The sequence below is a fragment of the Labeo rohita genome, chromosome 17 (genome assembly GCF_022985175.1).
Source record: "Labeo rohita strain BAU-BD-2019 chromosome 17, IGBB_LRoh.1.0, whole genome shotgun sequence".
In the NCBI taxonomy this organism is placed as follows: Eukaryota; Metazoa; Chordata; class Actinopteri; order Cypriniformes; family Cyprinidae; genus Labeo; species Labeo rohita.
In genome coordinates this window covers 25,441,002-25,464,488 of record NC_066885.1, presented here as the reverse complement: position 1 = coordinate 25,464,488, position 23,487 = coordinate 25,441,002, and the positions used below count along the sequence as shown (strand labels likewise).

The following is a 23,487-nucleotide window of genomic DNA, read 5'->3' as shown; positions in this document are numbered from 1 at the left end:
TCATAAAAGGGCATAATAGGACCCCTTTACGCACACATACTGTCTCTCAGAATTATAACAAAACACCACAGCATTGAGGATCCCACATCTCACCTGGCCTAAATTCTCACCAGCTGACCTTTAAAACTCGAGAGAGTTACTCACCACACACACTCATACTCGTTCTCTCACACAAACACGCACACTCACACACCACTGGAGAATTCAGACCATTCTCATGATTACAAGGCAGCGTGACTTCTGAGCTTTTCCACACCGTCTTTTGGCAAACTTACACACCGTGCACTGCAGGGGGCACACCGGTAGCATCATTGTCCAGTAAATCTTGCTCACACAATCCTGTTCTTTTAGCCTGAAGAGTAGTTAGCAAAAAACTGACGTTAAAAAGCACTGACATCAGCCGGCGTAGGCTTTAGCTGGTGAAAACAAATTTGTGAGCGTGCAACATCCTCTTGCTTCATCTTTTGTCTGGCGATGCATTTAGTTCAGGCAATTGAACTTCTTTAGCCCAGCAAAAAAGGCAGCATTAACAGGCCACCCTGAGGCTGATTCCTTGTTGTTGAGCTTGTTTGATGTGCTGGGCTTAGTTGTAAATTCACATGTCTTGCCAAAATGACTAACAATAAAGTTTCTTTGTCATTTGTTTTTGAAATGTGCATCAAGGACTGACACAGAAGAGAAGATACTGTTGAATAAAGTTGTTTTTGTTTTCTTTGCACACAAAATGTATTCTCATAGCTTCATAAAATAAAGGTTCAACCACTGATGTCACATGGACTATTTTAACAAATTTCCTTACTACTTATCTGGGCCTTGAACATGGTAGGTGTGTTGCTGTCCATGCAGGGTCAGAAAGCTTTTGGATTTCATCAAAAATATCTTAAATCATGTTCTGAAGATGAACAAAGGTCTTAGAGGTTTGGAATGACAAGAGAGTGAGAGATTTATGACAGAATTTTAATTTAGGGGTGAACTATCCCTTTAATTGATGGACAGGTTTGTGTTTTTATCAGCTGTTTGGACTCTCATTCTGATGGCACCCATTCACTGCAGAAGATCCTTTGGTGAGTAAGACGTAATGCTGAATTTCTCCAAAAAGTAGTTGTGAACTCTTCACAGCAACCTGCTATGATTTTCAGGACTATCAGCTATCAATTATACTTACTGTCTTAGTCAATACAAGTGTATCAGATTCAGTAAAGGCAACTGGGTATAGCTTTGCCCTAGATATGAAGACTGTCAGGAAGTAGTCTAACCATAACCATACTATAGACTACCAGCATACAGGTTCCCTGACTGATGCTGAGACTAGAAAGGAAGTGGCTTCTGTTCTCGGAAAAGAATACAGATGCAGTGAACCAGACTTTATGTTGAATGGTTGCAAAAAGTAATTTTCATCTTTCATGCAATATACTGTATATGTGTCACCAGATCATATATCCATAAAATCTTTGAGGTGTGTTTTTCACAGAACTGAAATCGAACTATTTTAGATGAATTGCTTTGGTTGTAAAACTATACCGTTACCAACGATGTGCTTTCCTCCGCAGTGAATTCAATTTTAGGTGTGCTGATTTAATGCTCTTTCCAGCATCCTCAGGAAGGGGAAACTTGTTTTGGCACTCAGATATCACACTTTTCTCAAGTTTTTGTAGTTAATTTTGTATAACAGTTGGGTAAATGGTTTGTCTATTTTTATTTACCTTCTTGAAATTACAGATTTTAAGATTTGTTTTCCCTTTTCGTGGCTAGTTAATTCAATAGTAATATCATTTTTGTTGAAAATATTGCTATTGCATTAGGGAACTGACCTTAACCTGACATTTTCTAAGTTGACATTATTCCAAAAGGATTAAAAAAATGCATTTTTTCTTTAGAAAGTACAACAATTGCATCCTGTGGTCACTGCACAGTGGTCACAAGTTTATGAACCACTTTCTTGTCATTTGTAAATGTAGGGCCTCACACAATAAGAACCCATGAAAAAAGCCTGGAAAAAATGTTGCTCAGCCATTCGTCACCATATAAGCTGCTTTCTACCTAAGTCTGTCAAAGTGACTCACCAAGGATTAATTTACAGCAACCCATCACTTTTAATAGGGCAAATTTAAGGAAACGCTATGTACTGTTTATTACACAATCTACTGATACTGAAAACTGGAATTGAAATAGAAGATGTCATTTAAGAAAAAACATCAAATATAAAACACTAAAGTCCCCATCAAGTTTTTTGGCTTTTAGTATGAATATTTTAGCCTTAAGGTTATCTGTACGCTAGTGTGTTTCAAAACGATGACAAAATTCACATTTAGAAGATAGAAGCATTCAAAACTTACAGTCTCTTACTTACGCCAATATGGATCAGCGATTTTGATGACATCACCCTGCACTTCAGCTTCTCATCAAACTTACTGCCCAATCAAATGCTCTCTAGAATCCAAAAAGTCCCGGCCCTGCACTATAAACAGACGCTGAAGCTGCGGCTGAAATCAGTCAGTCCGTCACAGAAGTTGTATTTACTGTACGGTAAATTGCACGTAGTTCACTATATAGCGAATAGCCAACGATTCAGACAGTTTAAATATGCATTACGTTGGGGCCAATGAAGTCTGTTTTTGCATTGTGTCACACAAACCACCGCATTGATAAAAGAGTGGATCATATGCGCAAGTCGGAGCAGACCTCAAAAAGTATCGGACACATTTGAATTCTACACAGAATGCTATTTTATATATAAATGTATATATATGCGATATGGATGAGATTGTTGGCTCTCATACGATGTCAGATGTGACTTTACCCAGCTTAACCAGGGTTGCCAGGTTTTAATAACAAAACCTGCCCAATTGCTACTCAAAACTAGCCCAAAACTAGCCCAATCATGTTTCAAGGGAGGTCCCCTGTTAAAAATTGCATTCTGGTAGATAAAATACACGTTTTTTTGGTCTGTGTTCCCCTGGTAAATTTGCATTTCAGCGGCTAAATATGACGTTATAGGGTCACTTCAACTCGCGGACAATAAAAACTACCCGTGGGCCCAAGCTGTGAAATAAACAAAACGCTACTGGCTATTTAAGAAAGGGGGCGGGACAACTGTTTCAAAGGGCGATCCCAGCCGAGCAATCCCAGATAGCACTCGTACGTCTGCAAGATTTCTGTTAAAGATCTCTTGATCTGGAAAGCATCTGCTGTGTACAAACATCTGGAAGACGTCTGTAAGATGTCAGTTTTACATACATTCTAAATCACAAACATCTTAAAGACATCTAATAGACGTATTTATCTATCATCTCTAGTTTGACATCTAATAGGAAACGTCCAATAAACATATTGCAGATGAGCAAACTGCGTAAAAAATACGTCTTGCAAATGTAAATGCAGACGTCAAATAGACGTCTCCGAGATGTACGTGTGCTATTAGGGATAAGGCTCTTATCTAGCGAAACAATCAGTCATTTCTAAAAAAAAAATAATAATAATAATAAAAATCGTCCTGCATCGCTGCAGAAGTACTAAACATGTAAAGACAGTCAAATGACCTGTACAAAAAAAAGGTTAAACAGTAATTTAGAAGTTGGAGGAGAACATAAGATGGGTGTTTTTTTACATGTCCTGTCTTGAACGGGACTGCACAAACTGCACATGTGCATGGCAGAGCAAGACAAGATGAGCATTCCAGGTTTAAATGTATGTAAATTTGTATTTTTTATTTTTTTAAATGACGATAATTTTGCTAGATGAGACCCTTATTCCTCGGCTATCGTTTAGGGTCCTTTGAAGCTGCACTGAAACTGCATTTTGGAAGTTCAAACTCACGGGCACCATAATAGTCCACTATATGGAGATAGTTTCTGAAATATTTTCCTCAAAAAACATTTTCTTTATGACTGAAGAAAGAAAGACACGAACATAATGGATGACAACGGGGAGAGTATATTATCTGTAAATTTTTGCTCTGGAAGTGAACTTCTCCTTTGAGGTATTTACTGTCACTTTAATGCATCCTTGCTTAATAAAAGTATTAAAATGATCATTCTTACTGTTTGTATAAGAAAATAACACATTGCATCATATAATTAAACCCTCAAAGAAAAAATGATCCACTGAAACAAGATCCACATGATAAAATGATCATTTCTTAATTTACTATTAATATCACCAGTGTAATATACAGTACTTTACATGACATTCAGTGGCTTTATTAGCAATAGCCTACACTATATGGTAGAAGCCATGCCTTTTCAAAGGATTATAGTAGTCTAGTCTAGTGAGTGTAGTAGGCTCAGTGTGCCTACGTCATCAGCGTCACGTGAACGCGCGTAACAGTCTCTCACATGTAGAAGTCACAGCAGCTGCATGAGAGGGAGATGAAACCTCAACTTGAGAGGACTGAGCTTAAACGGCATGGCTCCGAAAGACGCGCACTGACAGGGCTTTTTATATATTTCATGAAATAACAAGACACTTAGGTCGCCCTGTATAGTTTTAGAGAATGTAGGTTTTAGTCTTGTTATTATCAGACAAAATATGTCCAGTGATTAATTTCAGCTGATTATAATTAGCTGTTTTCTCTCGCAACAGGACACACGGGCTGCTTTAATAATCCAACATCAGAACGAACGCGTGGACGCACCTGGGACTGAAGCTCACACACATGCACGCTGCGCGCTCCACTGCCTCACACGGGATCCGCGCACTGGACATGAGGAAGACCTCATCCCGAGCCTGATTTCCTGCGGTCCCGGCCATCTGTGTGGCTTCGACTCGGAGCTGAATTACACTCCCAAAATGACCCAGCCACAGACGACCATGGAGCTGGAGCAGAACTGCAATATATCTAAAAAGAGCATCATTACCAAAATGTTTAAAGTTCGCAAAAGGAGAGAGATGCTGTTCGTGCAGGTGTGCTTCATCTGCAGCGTCCTGTTCCTGGCGTGGTGTATGTCGGCGTTGCTCACAAAAACAGGTGAGTGAGTGATTGTCACTATATGTGTCGGTGGAGCTACACAGCTACTTACGCTCGTCGTTATTGTATAGTGTATTAATACTGCGCCGACAAGGCAGCGGTGCATACTTGTCTTTTTTTGGGACGTCAGACGTTGAATTATTCACAGTTGTGTGAATAGAGGCTGCTGTGAGCGGGGAGAACATCCCTTCACATTAAAAAAATACACAAGAACGGTTGACAGCATCTTTACAGCGTCCGTTATTCTTTGGGCTATTTTGTGTGAAGGTGTTTCGGTTGGCATGGTTACACGTTGTACAGTAACGGCAGTCTCATTTGTGCGTACGTTAGTCAACAATGAAACAAACAAACAAACGGCGATGATTGCAAGCTGTAGTCCATAATATGTCACTGACAACCCTTGACCGTTTATTAGCAAATGTGTTATACAAATTAAATGCTTCATTGTATTCGACGATTAGCTGCTCATTTCAAACTGTCTGAGTTTGAATCGAGCCCGTGTGGGCGGAGCCAAACGTTTAGAAGGGCGGGCTAAAATTGTGAAGGGCGGAGTCAATAAAGCCACAGGCATCTAAGACTTCTGCAGATTTGCTTCCTTTCATGAATGTTGTATTAAAGGAGAAATCCACTTCCAGAACAACACTTTACAGATAATGTACTCACCCCTTTGTCATCCAAGATGTTCATGTGCTTTCTTTCTTCAGTCGTAAAGAAATTGTGTTTTTGAGGAAAACATTTAAGGATTTTTCTCCATATAATGGACTGATATGGTGCCCCGAGTTTGAACTTTCAAAATGCAGCTTCAAACGATCCCAAATGCGGCTGTAAACGATCCCAGCCAAGGAAGAAGAATCTTAACTAGCGTAAAAAATACAATTTTTAAATACTTTTTAATGTCAAATGCTCATCTTGTCTTACTCTCCCTGAACTCTGACTCAAGATAGTTAGGGTATGTCGAAGAACTATGACTGTATTTTCTCCCTCAACTTCAAAATTCATTTCAAAATCATCCTACATCGCTGCAGAAGTTCCGACCCAGTATTTGCAAAGTGAACATGCAAAGAAGATCAAACACCCTTAACAAAACAGGTTAAACAGCGATATAGGGTGATTTTGTTGAAGTTGAGGGAGGAAATACGATCAGAGTTTTTCGACATACCCTAACTGTCTTGAGCTAGAATGCACAGAGTTCAGAGAGAGTAAGACAAGACGAGTGTTTGACATAAAAAAAAAAAAATGTATAAATTGTATTATTTTTATTTTTCTTCCTCTGCTGGGATCGTTTACAACCACATTTGGGATCGTTTGAAGCCGCATTTAAACTGCATTTTGGAAGTTCAAACTCAGGGCACTATATCAATCCATTATATGGAGAAAAATCCTGAAATGTTTTCTTTAAAAAAACAATTTTTTTTTTTACGACTGAAGAAAGAAAGACATGAATCTTGGATTACAAGGGGGTCAGTACATTGTCTGTAAATTTATGTTCTGGAAGTGAACTTCTCCTTTAAATGGATTGTTTACATTTAGTTAAATTTACTATATTCGATGAAGAACTAGCTTCTTGAACTTAGTCCATTTTTAGATGAGGATGTGTATTACAGAATTCACTAAAATGGCAAGTTGGTTATTGTTGTCACATAGACAGACCTTCAGACTGACGGAAGATTCAGAAGGTCTGAATCCATAGCAGCTTTCATTGGCCAAGGACTGCTCAAAGGCCTTCTGACTAAATTAAGCAAACGCTCACAGTTTTGTTCAGTGTCATGATTAGGGATGTGAAAATGTAAAATGATTGTCCCTACAGTAACAGACTGGTGTTTAAAACTCTTGGACGTATCACGCTGGAAAGATCACGCTTGGTTAGTTATGTGTCTGTGTCTGATGTTGTTGTGTTAGCTTTTTTTTTTTTTAAAAGACATTTGATTTCTTTGCACAATCGCTTTGTAAACACTGAGGCGGTACTTCCGCCTACATCACGCTTAACCTTTCCAACATGACTTTGTAATGTATGAGGTCGAGCAAGTGCAAGACAAGCATTTGTGGTTTAAAAGTATTTAAATTTATATTTATATTTTAGAAAATGACATTGTTTTGCTAGATAAGACACTTATTCCTTGGGTGGGATCTTGTGGAGTCCTTTGAAGCTGCTTTGAAACTGCAGTTTGGACCTTTAACCCATTGGCTCCCACTGAAGTCCACTATATGGAGAAAAATCTTGGAATGTTTTCCTCAAAAATCTTTATTTTTTTTCAACTAAAGAAAGAAAGACATGAACATCTTGGATGACATGGTGGTGAGTAATATATCAGGAAATTTTTATCCCGGAAGTCAACTAATCCTTTAACTACGGGAAAACTTTCTTGGTAACTCTAGCTTATAAAGTTGAGATAAAATAGAAGTAGCAACAGATCTCTTCTTCTGTATCGTGATGTACATCTGAGTGTAATGGATTATCGAAAAAGGAAAATGTCCAGTCGATACTACTACTACTACACCCCAGCTCACTTTAATTGTGTGGAAATATGCAGCTTGAATATTCAGTTAACATCTCTGTTTGTGTTTCACGGAAGAAATAAGGTCATGCAGGTTTGGAACTACATAACATCTTTAAAGATAAATCTGGAAATATGTGGAGAGCTCTGAGACCCCCGCTGATCATTAGCCAGCAGACGGTCTGATATTCAAAGAGTCTGATGTTCTCTTTTTTTTAATCTCTCCACAAGAGTACTGTGAAAGGAAGGTGAAGGGGGATTTGAGGAAAAGCAGTTTTACGAATTGGATTAAAAATCATATCTGTAAGATAAAGGGTATAACAATCTCATCCGTAATTTAAGTATGGAGATAAAAAGCATCCTAGAGGACACAGGAAATGGAATCAGTGCCAGACGAAGAACCACACAGACATAACAGTATCCAACCTATGTTGTATACCTTTGCCATTACACAAAACATGCCAGCGGTCATCTTTTGTCAAAAAAAAAAAAAAAAAATTAAGCTTTTTAAAATTTCTAATCAAAACAACAGAATAAGAATAAGTTACCGATCAAATGAAATCCGTATTAACGAAATTTTGTACTACAGAGGTGGCACAGAAGAACACAAAAGTGGCTTGTAGGTGTATTTTCATGTTTAATGAGGCTCAGAGGTGGCATGAGTGCAATCAAATTCATAAATTAATGTTGAGATTAATGGTTTAAATATTAAATTTTAAATGCAAAAATATTAAATGATTTAAATAATTGAAAACATGCTTTAAAAATGAAACTAAATCTGCCAGTAGGTGGTGGCAAGTCACTGATTTAATGAATCGTATCATTCAATTCATTCGAACGGCTGATTCGTTCAGGTATAAAGCAAGTGACTGTCTTTATGAATGGGAAATTGAATCATTGACTCACTGATTCATTTGAAAACGCACGTTCATTCATAAACGAAACACCGCTGTTTGAATGGAGATGCGCAGCAGCTTGGTGTAACTTGTTTCGGACTGTTTTTTACGACGAAATGGAGCAAAATCAGGCAATAGTGTTATAGTCAGACAATGTAACTCACTTAATATTAACTTCTTGTTTATTTAACTGTGATATTAAATCAATATCTCATTTACAAACTCCTTTAAAATCATTAAAAGCCATCACTCATCTTAGTTCATCGCAAACTTACAAAGTGCCGTTATAATCAACAAAGCTTTCTACACTGCGCAATGAATTTCTTATTTACACTCTCTCTTCACTTTATGAAAGGATTCGTGAGAGGTGTATGTGATACTTTACTCAACATTGCAAAATCACGTAGAAATCTTTGAAGCTCCCCTCAGCGCAAACGCAAATATGCTGATCGGGTCAGTGCTCACAAATATTTTTTCATAGTCTCGCACAGTAATTTTCAGTCGACTAAAATGGTCGCACTTTAGAGCCCTGCATCTTTATTTTTTTTTTTTTAGCTCAACCGTCATGGAATGAAACGGTTCCCCCATTAAAATTCGCATTCTGCCACTTGCGTTTATTTCCGCTGGAAACTGCAGTCAGCTGTGTGCATTACCTAGATATAGCTGAAATGAACACCCAGCCTAGGTGGTTATAAACAGAGCACAGATCAAACCCCTGTGGTACAAACCCATCTCAGACACAAATGATGTCTCATTACAGGGGATTTTGCATCACGCTTTGCCACTTACTCTCATTGCCTGCAAAGTGTACAGCGTTGCCTGTCTGGCTGAGCGATACTAGTGGGTGCGGTTGTGTTTAATTACGGCAAAATTACAAGAGGCTTAAGGGATTACCTGCACATGATATTGTAATGATGAGGATGCTGAATATGTGCTTTCTGCTTAATGGCTGTACGGATGTTGGCGTATCTGATAAGCATGTCAGAAGTCCATCTGGTGTGCACTCCTGCTGTGATTACCGAATATCACACCTAATATGGGCCAGCTTCCCAAATCTCATTCCTGTTCTTCTGCATCTTCTCATTTTCCTCTGTCGATAACTGTGGGGAAGTTAGTGCAGCCTGAAAATGCTGCTTAATGAACTTTTTATTGCTGTTGAGTTCATTATTCTGTCCTCCTTCTGTGACACTTCGTTACACAACTTTACTGCTCTTTTTTTTCTGCTTCTCATAAGCTCTAAGTGGGTCATTCTGTTCTTGATTTAGGAGCAGTTGGAATATATTTGACAGGTTTTGCTGCAGTAGATTTCAGTGTGGGGAATTTTTTTCAGTCTCTGTCTAGCTAGTCGTAATGTAGGGAATATTTAAAGTTTCAAGAATGGCCATTTTAAAGATATTGTGTGCATTAAAAGAATTGTCCACCCGATGATAAATTTGTCATCAAAATTAATTAATTGGTAATAGTATTTTTTTTTTTTTTTTTTTTTTCTTTCAAATGAGGACTAAGGATGGCAGTTGTTTGGAAGTTAACAGATTTGTTTCTTAAATTCCAAAAATTCTTTCAGTAAAAAAATAAATAAAGCTAAATGGTCTTAAATACAGTATATTTTAACAGTAAAAATACTGGACAAAATGTGCATATGGGCCGTTCTACAGAACTGGTGCAAAGTCGGTTCAAAAACATCTTGGGAAAATTTTAACAAATTTTGTATGTATGCAAATTGTATAATATCTCAAGGTACACAATTGTAGTAATTGTAAATGTGTAGTAATTTTAGGAAGTTTTGGAATATTTGTCCTCTGCCCAAATTTGTCACTGCCAAAACAGAGTGATATATAATTTAATAAGAAGTGTTGTTGGTGCCAGTGGCCTTGTGGTTAGCATGCCGACATATAGCACCGTTGCTGCAGGTATCCCGAGTTCGAATCCCGGTTTGTGGACCTTTCCCGATCCTACCCACTTCGCTTCCTGTCTTACCTACACTGTCCTGTCTAAATAAAGGCATAAAAATGCCAAAAATGAATCTTAAAAAAAAAAGGGATGGTTATATTGACCTATAAAATTTTCGGTAGTTACAGTAATGTTTTGATAGCGATCACATTACAGAATTTTAACCAGCATACTAAAACACTATCAAAGCATACTGAAGTGCTATATAATTGCATAACTACACTAAAATTGTTTCTTTCCCCCAAAAAAAGGATTATGTGTTTCCTACTGAAACCATGATTCAGTAGTGACCGTTACAGTGGTGGCAATTTTAGATACTTTTGGGCCCTGCTCAAAGAGACCAATCAGTACATGGTTAGCTAACACATTTCTGAAGAGTTGTACACACTAAACAAAATCTACAGTTTAGTTTTTGTACAAAAACGAAACTATGGAATAATTCCCAAAAATGTGTGCTTAATTGCAGAAAAAAGGTGCTTGGTAGTGACGGTCCTTAAAGTTACACACAGATTTTCATACTTTTGAACACATTTACCTCAAAATGATGGGGCCTATCTACTCACACCTGATAGCTTTGAGATTGAGTGACACAAATATTTCCTGATCGTAAATTCAGGGGTGTAGTTAAAATATATATATATAAATATATAATATTATTATTTTATATATATATAAATATAAATATATAATATTATTAATTTTTTTTATATATATATATATATAATATAAGAAATTATTACTTTTTATTCACCAAGGATGTATTAAGTTAATAATTAAAAGTTAATAATAAATAATTTACATTGTTATAAAATATTTATATTTTGAATAAACACTGTACTTTTTAAACTTGTTATTCATGAAAGAATCCTGAAAAAAAAAAAAAAAAAAATTACAGGTTCCAAAAAATATTTGGCAGCACAATTGTTGATATTATCCAACATTGATCATTCTAATAATAAATCTGCATATTAGAATGATTTCTGAAGGATCATGTGACACTTAAGACTGGAGTAACAGCTGATTAAAAATTTAGCTTTTCATCACAGGAATAAATTCTATTTTAAAGTATGTTAAAATAAAAAACATTATTTTATATTGTAAAAACATTTTGCAATATTACTGTTTTTTTTTTTTTTTTTTTTTTTTTTTTTTTTTTTTTTAATCAAATAAATGCAGCCTTGATGAGCATAAGAGACTACTTTAAAGACTATTACAAGTCTTACTGACCCCAAACTTTTGAACGGTAGTGTAAGTATTGAATATTTAAATGCTTTTTAAATGTGTTTTTTGGTTGTGGGACAGCAGTTTGCACCAAATGTGTAGAGTGGCCCATACCATTTTTGTAAGTTAAATACTTATGCTATTTTAGGGGAACTAATATAGAAAAAGCTAACTGCTTGCATAATAAACTGGAATAGAAATATTTTGACATTTAAACTATTTCACACACCAACACTTGAGCTGAATGGGTCAAATTTAACCAGTCAAGAACCACTAATTCAACCACTCATCTAACCATTTAGATGTAAGTGGCTTCGCTGAATTGATCAAAAATGATGCCCTGAGAGTCTGTTTTAGACTGGTTTATTAAAAAGTGTCTGCTTATAAGGGCATTTCATTCGTGAATCAGACTGCAGTGGTCATGCTATCTGTTGTTGCATGTAACCATGAGTAGTCGTCAGATTTAGTTATACAGTGGTGGCAAAATTATTAAAACACTAGTATTTTCACCAGCTAATAAAATGTTTTTAAATCAGTTATTTCTTATATATCTTTTGCTATAGTGTGTAAGTTTACATTTCTAGTTCAGTTTACATTTCTTTACATTTCTAAACATTAATTTTGCCATTAGTTGTAATAATCCAGTGAGATTTTCGTTTGCACAAGGAGTCTGACAGCAGCCAGTGCTCCACATAGAGATCCGATCTCATTATCATTCAGTCTGTGTGGAATGACATGAAGAAACAGAACAAACTGAGACCAGCTAAATCCAGAAGTACTGTGGCAACATCTCCAAGATGCTTCAAGAACCCTCCCTGCAAAGCTATGGTACTGTTAAAAGTAAATATAGGCACTTGTGTAAAAATGCTGTAAAATGAGGATGCTGTCAAAAATAATGTCATAAATAACTAAATTACATCAATATTTGGTGTGACCATCCTTTGCATTTAAAGTAGCTTTTGCCCTAGGTGCATTTGCGCAAGGTTGTTCAAGTAGCTTTGCAGGTAGGTCTCTTGAAGCATCTTGGTGACATTGCCACAGTTCTTCTGGATTTAGTCTGTCTCAGTTCGTTCTTTTTCTCCATGTCATTCCAGACAGACTGGATCTCACTGGATTATTACAATTTAATGGCAAAATTAATGTTTGGAAATATAAACTAATATTTCCTACTGACACACTACAGCAGAAGGTAGAAATAACTTAAAACCTTTTTTTAGCTGGTGAAAATACTAGTGTTCTAATAATTTTGGCCACCACTGTGTATATATTATTTAGTGGATCCCTGTCATTTGCAATGTAATCTTAATGTGAAGAGCTCAAAATTCAGCTGAAATATGAAAACACTGTCACAGTGTTTTAGTACATGTGTTCCAATTCTTCAGACCACATTGGTGGCAGAATCCAGACGTTCAAGAAGTGTCTAAGGAATTGAACGTCATGAAAGTCCCTAAAAATAGAACTGAATGGTGACTACAGCTACCTAGTCATTCTGCTAGTTAATTGCTTTCATATTGCACCGAAAAAGTAACGGCGTACATTTTATTTTTATTAAAATTTTTGTCAATTTGCATTTTGGGTGACCCCCCCTTTTTTTAATAATTTGAATAAACCCAGTGTTTTCAGTGATTAACAGCCGTAATGCCAACTGTCCAATAAATATGTTCCACTAAATGTGTGCCATAATTTCAGAGCAAGATAAATGTGATTATCCAGTTGTTGGGTTTTTTTTTTTTTTTTTTTTGTTTTTGGACCTCACTGCATGTCCTCATGTGCTGAAATTGACTGTTAAAGCATAGAAATGCAGGCAAAATATGAGGCATGAAATCCTAATTCAAGCTCTGGCTGTTAGGGCAGTATGCATGATTGAATCTTCACACCATTTTCTTTCTATGATTTTTCTCAAAGTAAATAACCCCCATGCTGCTGCTAACCATGATACAATGCACATCCTGTAGGAACATTGATTAAAACGGAAAGCCAGGCAGATCAAGGCCACAGTATCACACGCTAACCCCAAGCCTTACCGACAAGTCATTTAGCTAATTAGCTCTAAGTTGTTAACTATTCCTTGATGATGATGAGTATTTGGATAGTTGACATGAAATGTTATCCAAGGTGACATGCTAAACTTATAAAATAGTTTTAAATAGTCTGGGATTTATTTGATGTTACACTAAAACAAAATTTGACTGTTTAGGGCCCTGTTTACACTAGTGCATTTTCAGAAACGGTCTTCATCCATACTACACAACCAAAAATAAGCATGATGTAATTGTTTCCACGCGCATCAAGGATACACAGAATAAATGTGGGCAGCCACGCTATCATTTTCAAAAATCTGTTTTCAATCTGAGTTTTCAAACTAAAGGGTCAAAAACACCAGAGTAGTTTAAAAACAAAGTAGGTTAAAACGAAAACACACTAGTGTAAACGTAGCCTGAGTGAACACAATCATGGAATTATGTTAGGTTAATGAATTAAGAACTAATGTTTATTATCCAATTTAAATTTTATATAATGCGTCAAGCGAGTGCAGTCCATATAAGCAGCGTATACTAAAGCCATTTAAGAAAACTAGTCCACAGACTGGCTAATCAATATTAATATTACCATAATTTCCCTTGTCATTTGAGGTGTAACATAAGATTACGTATTAAGTTGTTGGGAGTGTGTATGTAAGTGTCCATGAATTATTTATTTGCCATACGAAGGTAATTTTCTGCAAATCTGTGCCAGTTATGGAGGGATCTGTGCAAGCGGATTCATAACGGCTTTGGTGCCTACACTCTGAATTTGTTAATTTAAATTGTGTGTATATCTTCATTCACAGGTCATGGGCTGGTGCTGCAGGAGGGGTTTGCTGTTCCAAGCGATCACTTGGGCCGAAAGCTTATGGCTGCCACAGGAGACAATGAGACGGAGAAGAACTGCACAGGACCAGGTACTTCATACTGTGTCTTTACCCTGTTTGAGTGCTCGCTTGTCTTAGGATGAAATTCGTACTGAGAAAAGACATCTCAGTGCAGACCTTACCAAACTTAAAAAATCCCCAGGTACTCAGGCGTTCAGGAATTTATTGAAAGTCTAACCATGGTTTGTATTTGTTGCAAGATCTCTCAAGGGTAATTTCTAACATTTTACAAAGTTTTTCTTGTATTAAAGTGGTCATGAACTGACTTTGTTTTTTATTTTGTACTATTCTCTGAGGTCCACTTATAATGTTATAAAGATTTTCACATCAAACAACATCATAATTTAGAAGTAATAGGCCATTTTCTGTCCTGTTTCATCAGAACGCTCTGTTTGAATAACCGTGGCGGATTGTAGACTTGGAAGTAAACGGCCACTGCTATGTTTGGCTAACACGTACATTCATTCCTCATAGATGGACACTGCTGTGATTTTTAGATTTAAAATGCATAAATAACTTGGTACATATCAAACGATCTGTATGAAGAGACAAAGCCAGTGACCACGTAATGAAAACAGTTACTCGCACTTTTGTTGCGACATCACTGTTGGATCTAATGTAGTCGGCACTGCATCGTCTTTTAGTTTGTCTTTTTAAAAATCCTGTTTTGAAATTGTTGCTCCGGTTACTTGCGTAACATCTGTTCCCTGAGATAAGGGAACGAGTGTTGCATCACTGACGCTATGGGTAATTGTAAACGAATCTGCAGTAAAATGACGTAAACGAAGGTCGAGTTCTTACTGATGCAGTCTGGAATTTAATTAAAAATAAGGTTCATCTACTCTTTCCTAACATTGGGATCAGAAGGAAGGCTATGCAAAGACTGTTTTTTTTTTTTTTTTTTTTTTTTTTTTTTTCTTTCCCCCACAAATTGGAACTGTAGAGCATCTTGTTGTTTTCAGAGCCATCTTTAATCGTTTGATTTCTGCGTAAACCTGCATGTTCGCCTCTCTGGTAAAAGTTATGCATAAAACGATGGGCGGGGCTAAACTGGCAGTGAGGTCAATCTTCTGTGGAGGCAGTGCTTATCCACACTATTACATCGGATTACATCCACACTATTACAGGATGTTTTTATAGTACGATGACCTCTTGTATGTCAAAAGATCAAGGCAATTTTAGTTTCTTAGTTTATCCACCCTTTATGATCACTTCCTTCCAGAGTAAGTGTTTTATCTACACACATCTATACAGCCCGGCTTTTTAAAGTCCCCATGAAATCAAAATGAAAGCTTTTTGGCTTTTGGTATAAATATGTTAGCCTTATGGTTATCTATAAGGTAGCGTTTACAAGATATAAGCATTCAGAACTTAGTCTGCCAATATGGACCAATGATTTTGATGACATGACGCTGCACTTCAGCTTCTCATCAAAACTTTCTGTCCAATCAAATGCGCTCTAGAATCCAAAACGTGCGGGACGCACACTATAAATAGACATTGAAGCTGCGGCTGATATCTTGTTCACAGTGCTTTCGATTGGGGCAAATGAGGTCTGGTTTTGCGTTGTGTCAGGTGAACTGCAGCAGCGCGCACAGTCTACTCTGGACTTTGGCTCGGGTCCAGAGACTCGATCGCAGGGAGCAGATGATATGTGCGAGTCTGCATAATAAACACTCAAAACTACACAGCCAAAGCATGATTATGATCACTGTTTTGTTTTAGTAAGAGTTTGATACTGAATCTAGAGGGTAATCTGGTAAACTGTGGCTGTCACAAGCTGTCAAATGCAGCTTTACAGAGTAGCCAAGCAAATATAAATGAACCGCTATTGGATATTTTAAAAAAGGGGGCGGGGTTGACGATATGTCCCGCCCTGTTTTTCTGTTTCAGTTTAAATTACGTCACCACATAGAATAACGCTGCATGTTTCAAAGCACTTTAGTGGACCTTTAAAGGGATAGTTCACCTAAAAATCTCACACTCAAATCATTCGTATCATTCTTCTTAGGAACACAAATTATAGTATTTTGTGTGAAATCTGAGAGCTTTCTGAGCCTGCGTAGAAAGCAGTGCAACTGACACATTCAAGGCCCATAAAGGTAGTAAGGACATCGTTAAAATAGTCAATGTGACATCAGTGGTTCAACCGTAATTTTATAAAGCAACGAGAGCACTTTTTGTGTGCAAAACAAAAATAAAGACTTTATTCAACAATTTCTTTTTTTTTTTTTTTTTTTTTTTTTTTTTTTTTGTGCACGAAAAAATATTCTCACAGCTTCATAACGTTACAGTTGAACCACTGATGTCACATGGACTATTTTAATGATGTCCTCACTACCTTTCTGGGCCTTGAATATGTCAGTTGTGTTGCAGTCTAGCAGGCTCAGAAAGCTCTTGGATTGGATAAAAAAATATTAATTTGTGTTCAGAAGATCTAAGATCTTATGGGTTTGGAATGACATGAGGGTGAGTAATTAATGACAGAATTTTAACTTTTTGGTGAACTATCCCTTTAAAGGGGTCATCGGATGCTAAGTTCACTTTTACATGTTGTTTGAACATAAATGTTAGTTGGCAGTGCATGTACAAATCTACCCTGTAATGATAAAAATCCATGCAGTGGTTTTTAATTAATCTGTAAAAATAATATTCCCTTTTTCAAATGCAGTGTTTTACCTTAGATCAGCTGTAACAGTCCGCCCTCTTTGTTTCAGGGCCGGAGCAGGGATGTAAGTTAGACGAGAATATCTCAGATTGAGGTGTTCTTTTGCTGGATGTAATAATGAACATAGTGGTCATTTACTCCCGACATCTGAGCCGCTGAAGATGCAGTAGATTACGTTTGTTTGTGAAGGGAATGCGTCTCCCGATCTACACATATCCGTCTATGTTCGTAATGTGCTAGTTAGCAAGTTTAGCGGCTAAATGCGGCTAAAGTAAACAGGCTCGTCACTCCACAGAGAGAAGAGAGGGGCGGGGTGAGCAGAGCTCATTTGCGTTTAAAGCAGCCTCGACCAGAATGATTTTTGCAGAGCTGATTTTGACAAGGTAAAAAGGGTGTCGTTTTACACAACCATTGAGAATTTTTAGCCAAAGTATATTATAGACTTTTCATTAAGACCCTAAAGAATCATATCAACTTGCGGAAAATGGGCATCCAATGACCCCTTTAAGTTTAGTGGAGATGAGTCCCTTCACTCAAAAGGAAAACTTTGAAATCAAACGGGCCTTGGGAACCTGTTCCATTTACAGTAAGACTTGAAAGTTTTCTTTCTTGGAAAACAAATTCATCCCACATAATACAATTTCCAGACTTTGATTTATTTTGTGTCTCTTGGTCCACACTTTGGTAAATGCTACTTGCTTCTCATATTATTCATTTCCTTTCATCTAATGTCACTGATATTGACGAGACGATGCTGATCAAGACATAAATCTTGAACAAAATGTAAAATATGCATGAAAACGTCAATGGAATGGAGCCTGGTCCTGCCAACTTATTGAAATGAATTGTTCCAACAGTAAATTAATCTGCTCTGACTGGAAATCGTTATCGCTTATCACTCTGGGCAGCTCTGGAAAGACAAAAGAATTGTAAAGGAAGATTTGTGATTATGAGAGAAATGGATCTGTGTCTTTGCCTAGCGCATTCTATAAATGGAAGCAGGAAGGCTATTTTTAGACCTTTGTCCCCTCAACATCCCTGTGACCATAGGAGATGCTAGGGAAGATGAGGCCAGTTCTTTGGATGCATCTTGGGAGTCCTGGCATCTCAATGCCCGAGGGCTCTCTCATTAGGCGGCTCTTATTTGCCGAACGCCGCAGTTCAGTGCACGTGACCCCATGTGCACTGCGATATGAGATTATTTCAGGGGTTGTGTCTCTATTAGAGTCGTGAGCTGAGGAAGTTTGTCATCGTAGGCTGATGGAATCTGCCCTTTCAATTTGCTCTGCCCGTAACGACTGTCTCAGGGAGTGTAGAACAGCACCGCTTTTAGGCAGATTTGCTCGGCGGTACGCCGTGCGCCGTCATCAAGCGCTGACATCGAGGATCTTAGCCTTGCTGCTCCCAGCCAGAATGTGAGGGAGCGGTGATCTGAGGTCTTTGCCAGCTACATGAGCGAGAAGGGAGAAGAAAGATGAGATCTGTCCATCTCTGTCAGCAACCCTCCGAGCTGAAGGCCAGGTGGAGGTCACGTCAACTGTCACAATTGTGAAACATTCGCTCATGCATTTACGTCCCACTGCGTTCCCACTGCTCATTCAAGTTAAGCTGTATTTAGCTTCATAAGCAGTTGTCTGTTGTTAGCTTGTCATGCGAGGCGTTGTTTTTGATATATTTGACAACACCAAGATGACGTGCTGTTGACAATTTCTTTTTTTTTTTTTTGTCTTGCTGCTATAATGTTATTTATTAGTTTAAGGAATTGAAACTGTTCGTGGTATTAGCCGTTATGAAGTTCATCCAGACATACAGTAGCTGCTGAATTAGATACGCCTCATTTTTTCAAAAACTCCATCCTACAAAGATACCCTTGAGACCACTGTAATTAAAGATGGAGTAAGAGAGTGGCAGCACGTCATCTTGGTGTTGTCAAATGTATCAAAAACAACGCCTCGCATGATAAGCTAACAACAGGCAACTGCTTATGAAGCTAAATACAGCTTAACTTGAATGATTCAGCTACCCCATTACCAGCATACTACTTCCTATGGGATGGTCTTGCAACTCTGACTTGCAGTTGCAAGTTAAGTCAGAATTGTGAGATATAAATTTGCAATTCTGAGAACCTTAGAACTGGACTTATAACTCACAACTCGAGTTTATATGATGCAATTCTGACGTTACAAATCGCATTTGCCAGTTTATATCATGCAATTATGAAAAGAAAAAAAAAACTAAATTGCGAGTTTCTATTTCTCATTTCTGACTTAATTTTTAAAAAGTCAGAATTGTGAGAGAAACACTTGCAATTACTATTTTTATTTATTTTTTTATTTAGTGGTAGAAATGGGCTTCCATACATTTGGAAGGCCCCTTCTGAAAAACAAATTTCAAAGTGCAAGTTTGTTCAAAATTAAGTGTTCAAAAATTCATATTTTTGTAGTCTTACACAGTGACGTCATGCACAGGCGTATTACATGTTCGGTATGTGCTCCGAAGTGTAGTGTTTTTCCAACGTAGGCTCATTGGAAATGTGTGCCTCAATATACACTGCTGCAAAACTGAAAAAAGTGTACCTGTATGTACGAATCACTGCAGTTTCTGGATGAAATCACTTGATGTATTCCCCACCTGTAAGCCGCTTTGGATAAAAGCGTCTGCTAAATGAATAAATATAAATGTAAATTAAATGAACAGTAGAGACGGTAAAACTGACAGTTTCATTCCTTTTCTCATAAAGTATGATTTACAGCTGCATTTTTTGGATTAATAAAGCCTAATTTTCACTCAGTTACTTGCAGAATGTTATGTTATGTTATGACTTCAAAATTTTAACATCCTGCACGATTTAAAAAAAAAAAACGATTTTATTTATTTATTTATTTATTTATTTAAAATAGATTTACAGTAGTAACAAGTAATTGTTTATTATAAGATATGATTAATAGCATGTTTTTAAATATGATGGTTTCATTCTAAACATGGTGATTATTTCTAAGATGGACACCCAACATAATATGATATTTACCATGTCATGTCAATAATTATCATGTTAATTATTGTGCCTTTTTCCCCCAACACCAGGGGTGCTTTTTACCCCAAATACCAAACTTTTGTTATTTAAGGCCTGCTGTTTTAATTATCTTAAACAAAACTGAAAATCATTAAGAAGACATTTGTCTCAAGACGTATTTAATAATTTTAGCGATTCTCATTTGCTACTTAAATCTACAACGTTTTTTTAAAAACATCAAATATTTAAGTAAGCACAGAATCGACTTTTGGCTCTGCTGCCTGCGATCGCGTCAAGGATCAACCAATATCGCACATGTATGTTGAAAAGCAGATGTTTTGAAACATGCTACACCACCCTTGTCATTCAAGATGATCGTGTCTTTCTTTCTTCAGTCGTAAAGAAATTGTTTTTTGTGGAAAACATTTCAGCATTTTTCTCCATATAATGGACTGATATGGTGCCCTGATTATGAATTTAATTTTTAATTATTATTATTATTATTATTTTTTTTCCAGTTCATGACCGTTAGGGCATGTCGTTCATTTCGCTAGATAAGACCCTTCTTCCTCGGCTGGGATCGTTTCCAACTGCATTTGGGATCGTTTGAAGCCGCATTTAAACTGCATTTTGGAAGTTCAAAATCGGGGCACCATATCAGTCCATTGTATGGAGAAAAATGCAGAAATGTTTTCCTCAAAAAAACATAATTTTTTTAAATCTGACGAAAGAAAGACATGAACATCTTGGATGACAAGGGGGTGAGTACATTATATGTGAATCTTTGTTTTGGAAGTGGACTTCTCCTTTAACCTTTAGCGACACTCCCCAGGTATTTGAATTCTGAACAGCTGCAATATGTACCTCAAGCAGTAAATAAAAATACCCCAATACATGCCTGTACCAACGTAATAAGAACATGCCAAGGGTCACGCATTGAACGTGTGTTTTAGCGCCACTCTCTGGACATTTCACTTCAAAAAAAATGCCGCAAAATGTGCAGTAAGATACATAATTATGGTGTTCCAGAAATGTATATAGAGGCATGTATTTTCATTATCCTGGGTTGTTTCTTTTCAAACTGACGTTGCCAACTACTGGTCTGGCATGCATAATATAGTGTTTTTAGGCATTTTTGCAGATCCATGTGATTGGGGATTGTCGACAACATTGCCATTTCGGTTTTTAATACGTGTACCCTAATTCAGTAATATCGATCTGAAAATAAAGGTATTTTCTAAGTTCCATTCTCTAAAAATCCAACCTTTGAGATGGAGAGTTTCCAGTCAACATTTAGTGTTTATTTTGCAGGATTTGTCTCCCTATGGTAAAACTGCTGATATTTCTGTACAGCTCTTAGTTTCATTTGAGCTCCAGCCCAGATCTCCTGTGGCTTGTTTCCAAAATGCATCAGAGCAGCAGTCCAGCAACATCTTATGTTTTCCTTAAAACACTGTTCACCCCTTGGTGCAGACATCAACACAGTGCCCACACATAACTGTAGCTGTAACTGAATGAAGGAGAGTAATGAGTTAATTTAAACCGCTTCTCTTGAGAGCTATAGCGTCTGCCGTCAGTTTAATAAATCAAGATGTTGTCCAATGCAGCATCAGTAAATGTAAACTATAGATTGTATGGCAGAGTAAAACATTTAAAGTTTGCCACAATATGGGTTGTTCTGGCCAATAATAACCCACTTAGAGACGGAAAGCTCTTCTGATCGACATAAAACAAGAAACTCTGGTTGTTTGCTTTTTGATGTGATGTTTAGAAGCAGTTAAATGTGAAATCAATGATACCATAATAATCAGCCAATGTGCTAAGTGGTGGCGCATTTGAGAACTGACACAGCAATCTCTGTGAAGGCTTACATGGTAAACACTTAAGCAATTTGTTTAAAATGTTGTGCAACTTTGTGGTCAGAAATTTCATCCATTTAAAAGTAATAAGTAGCAGTTCTTTCACAGACATTCTGTAAACAGTTCTGGCTATAGAATAACTTGTTTACTGCTACTAATTGCCTCTCAACTATCTTCTAAAGATTTTATGCCATTCACCTTTTATACACTGATGAATGCAGCAATTTGTTTTTCATCTACAATGCTCGTTGTAGCAGCCTGTGAACTTGTAAACACTCTTTCCTAGCAGACTGATTAAAATCAAGTGCATGCTGACTCCTGAAAGTTGCATAGCAGTCAACCAATCAAATTGGAGCTGGCAAAATCCTGACCTTTTTGCATGCGAAATGCATCAGACGCTCCCTAACAGGTCCATGGATGTAGTTTCTGAAGCTGAGACTATTGGAGAGCTTGTCATCAGTTCTGCTTTTGCTAAATAAGATGTTCCTCCTTTGTCGTGGTGTGAAATGAGTTGATTTAATTTGATGTGATAAGGGCGTCACACTTCTGAAACGCAGCTAATAAAAATGCACAAACGGCATAATTCATTTAGCATGCAAAATTAATTTTTTTATTTGTAAAAAAAAAAAAAAAAAAAGATATTTCCTGTGTTTATATGGTTTTGTAATGAGAGAATCACACTGAACAAGCATTCGCATGGGCAAACAAGCAGGTGCTTTGATGAGAGCAGCTTCCATTATGTTTGCGCTCCTCAGAAGCTGCTCAAATCAATAAGTAATCTGAAAGAGAGAGAGAGCGCTCAGACAGTCTGGGTTGGATGCCAGCTTGTTGACTGAAATTTGAATAAGCAGAATGCTCCTGTGCCTGAAGAGGGGTTATTTTAGGAACTTGCATTTTTTACAGACTGGAACAGATTGATCGAACCATTCGTAAGGAATAAAACGTGATGGGGTGGGTGCTTTGTGCGTGCACTTTTAAGATGTGACATAAATGCAAGCTCAGGTCCTGACAAATAGGTTAATACGCTATTCAACAGCTTTACAGTTATGCAGCGTATCTCATAAAGAAAACAACATAATACCGTTACGGCGGGAGGCTTGTCACACAAAGATGGGGGGCTAGAGGTAGCATTGTATTTCTTTCAGTATTAACGGTGCTCTTTCTGGATTGCTGCTGTATATTAACTACGCCGTTTCTTCCATAAAGGACTTGTAACTATTTATTGACATTTAAATCCTTACGATGTCTTGACTAGTGCAATTCTGCTTGCAAATCAAGCAGTAAATCAGTCATATGTTATGCTCTAGGTTGTATTTACTGGTAAGAACCACACACAATAACCCACAGTTAAACATGAAATGGCTTTTGCAACAGGACTAACTTCACGGGGGAGATAGCCCGCCTAGAGGTCCTAGAGGTGCACGCGTTACAGCTGAGTGTGTAAGTTTGCACCCCCGCAAGACGTTTATCATTTAAAAATGGGTGTAATAAAAATTTTGTAGTGATGA

At 37.2% G+C, this 23,487-nt stretch overlaps 1 protein-coding gene across 4 annotated transcripts in view; it reads left to right on the top strand.

Moving 5' to 3' along the window:
* The first annotated feature begins 4,348 nt into the window (after nucleotides 1-4,348).
* Nucleotides 4,349-23,487, top strand: part of slc24a4a (solute carrier family 24 member 4a) — a 47,120-nt gene continuing 27,981 nt past the window's right edge. For all 4 annotated transcript variants that reach the window (XM_051133974.1, XM_051133973.1, XM_051133972.1 and 1 more), the window contains exons 1-3: nucleotides 4,349-4,494; nucleotides 4,582-4,966; nucleotides 14,359-14,469. In XM_051133974.1, the coding sequence (XP_050989931.1) occupies nucleotides 4,789-4,966; nucleotides 14,359-14,469 (289 nt within the window). In that variant the 5' untranslated portion in view covers nucleotides 4,349-4,494; nucleotides 4,582-4,788. The remainder of the gene's footprint in view (nucleotides 4,495-4,581; nucleotides 4,967-14,358; nucleotides 14,470-23,487) is intronic.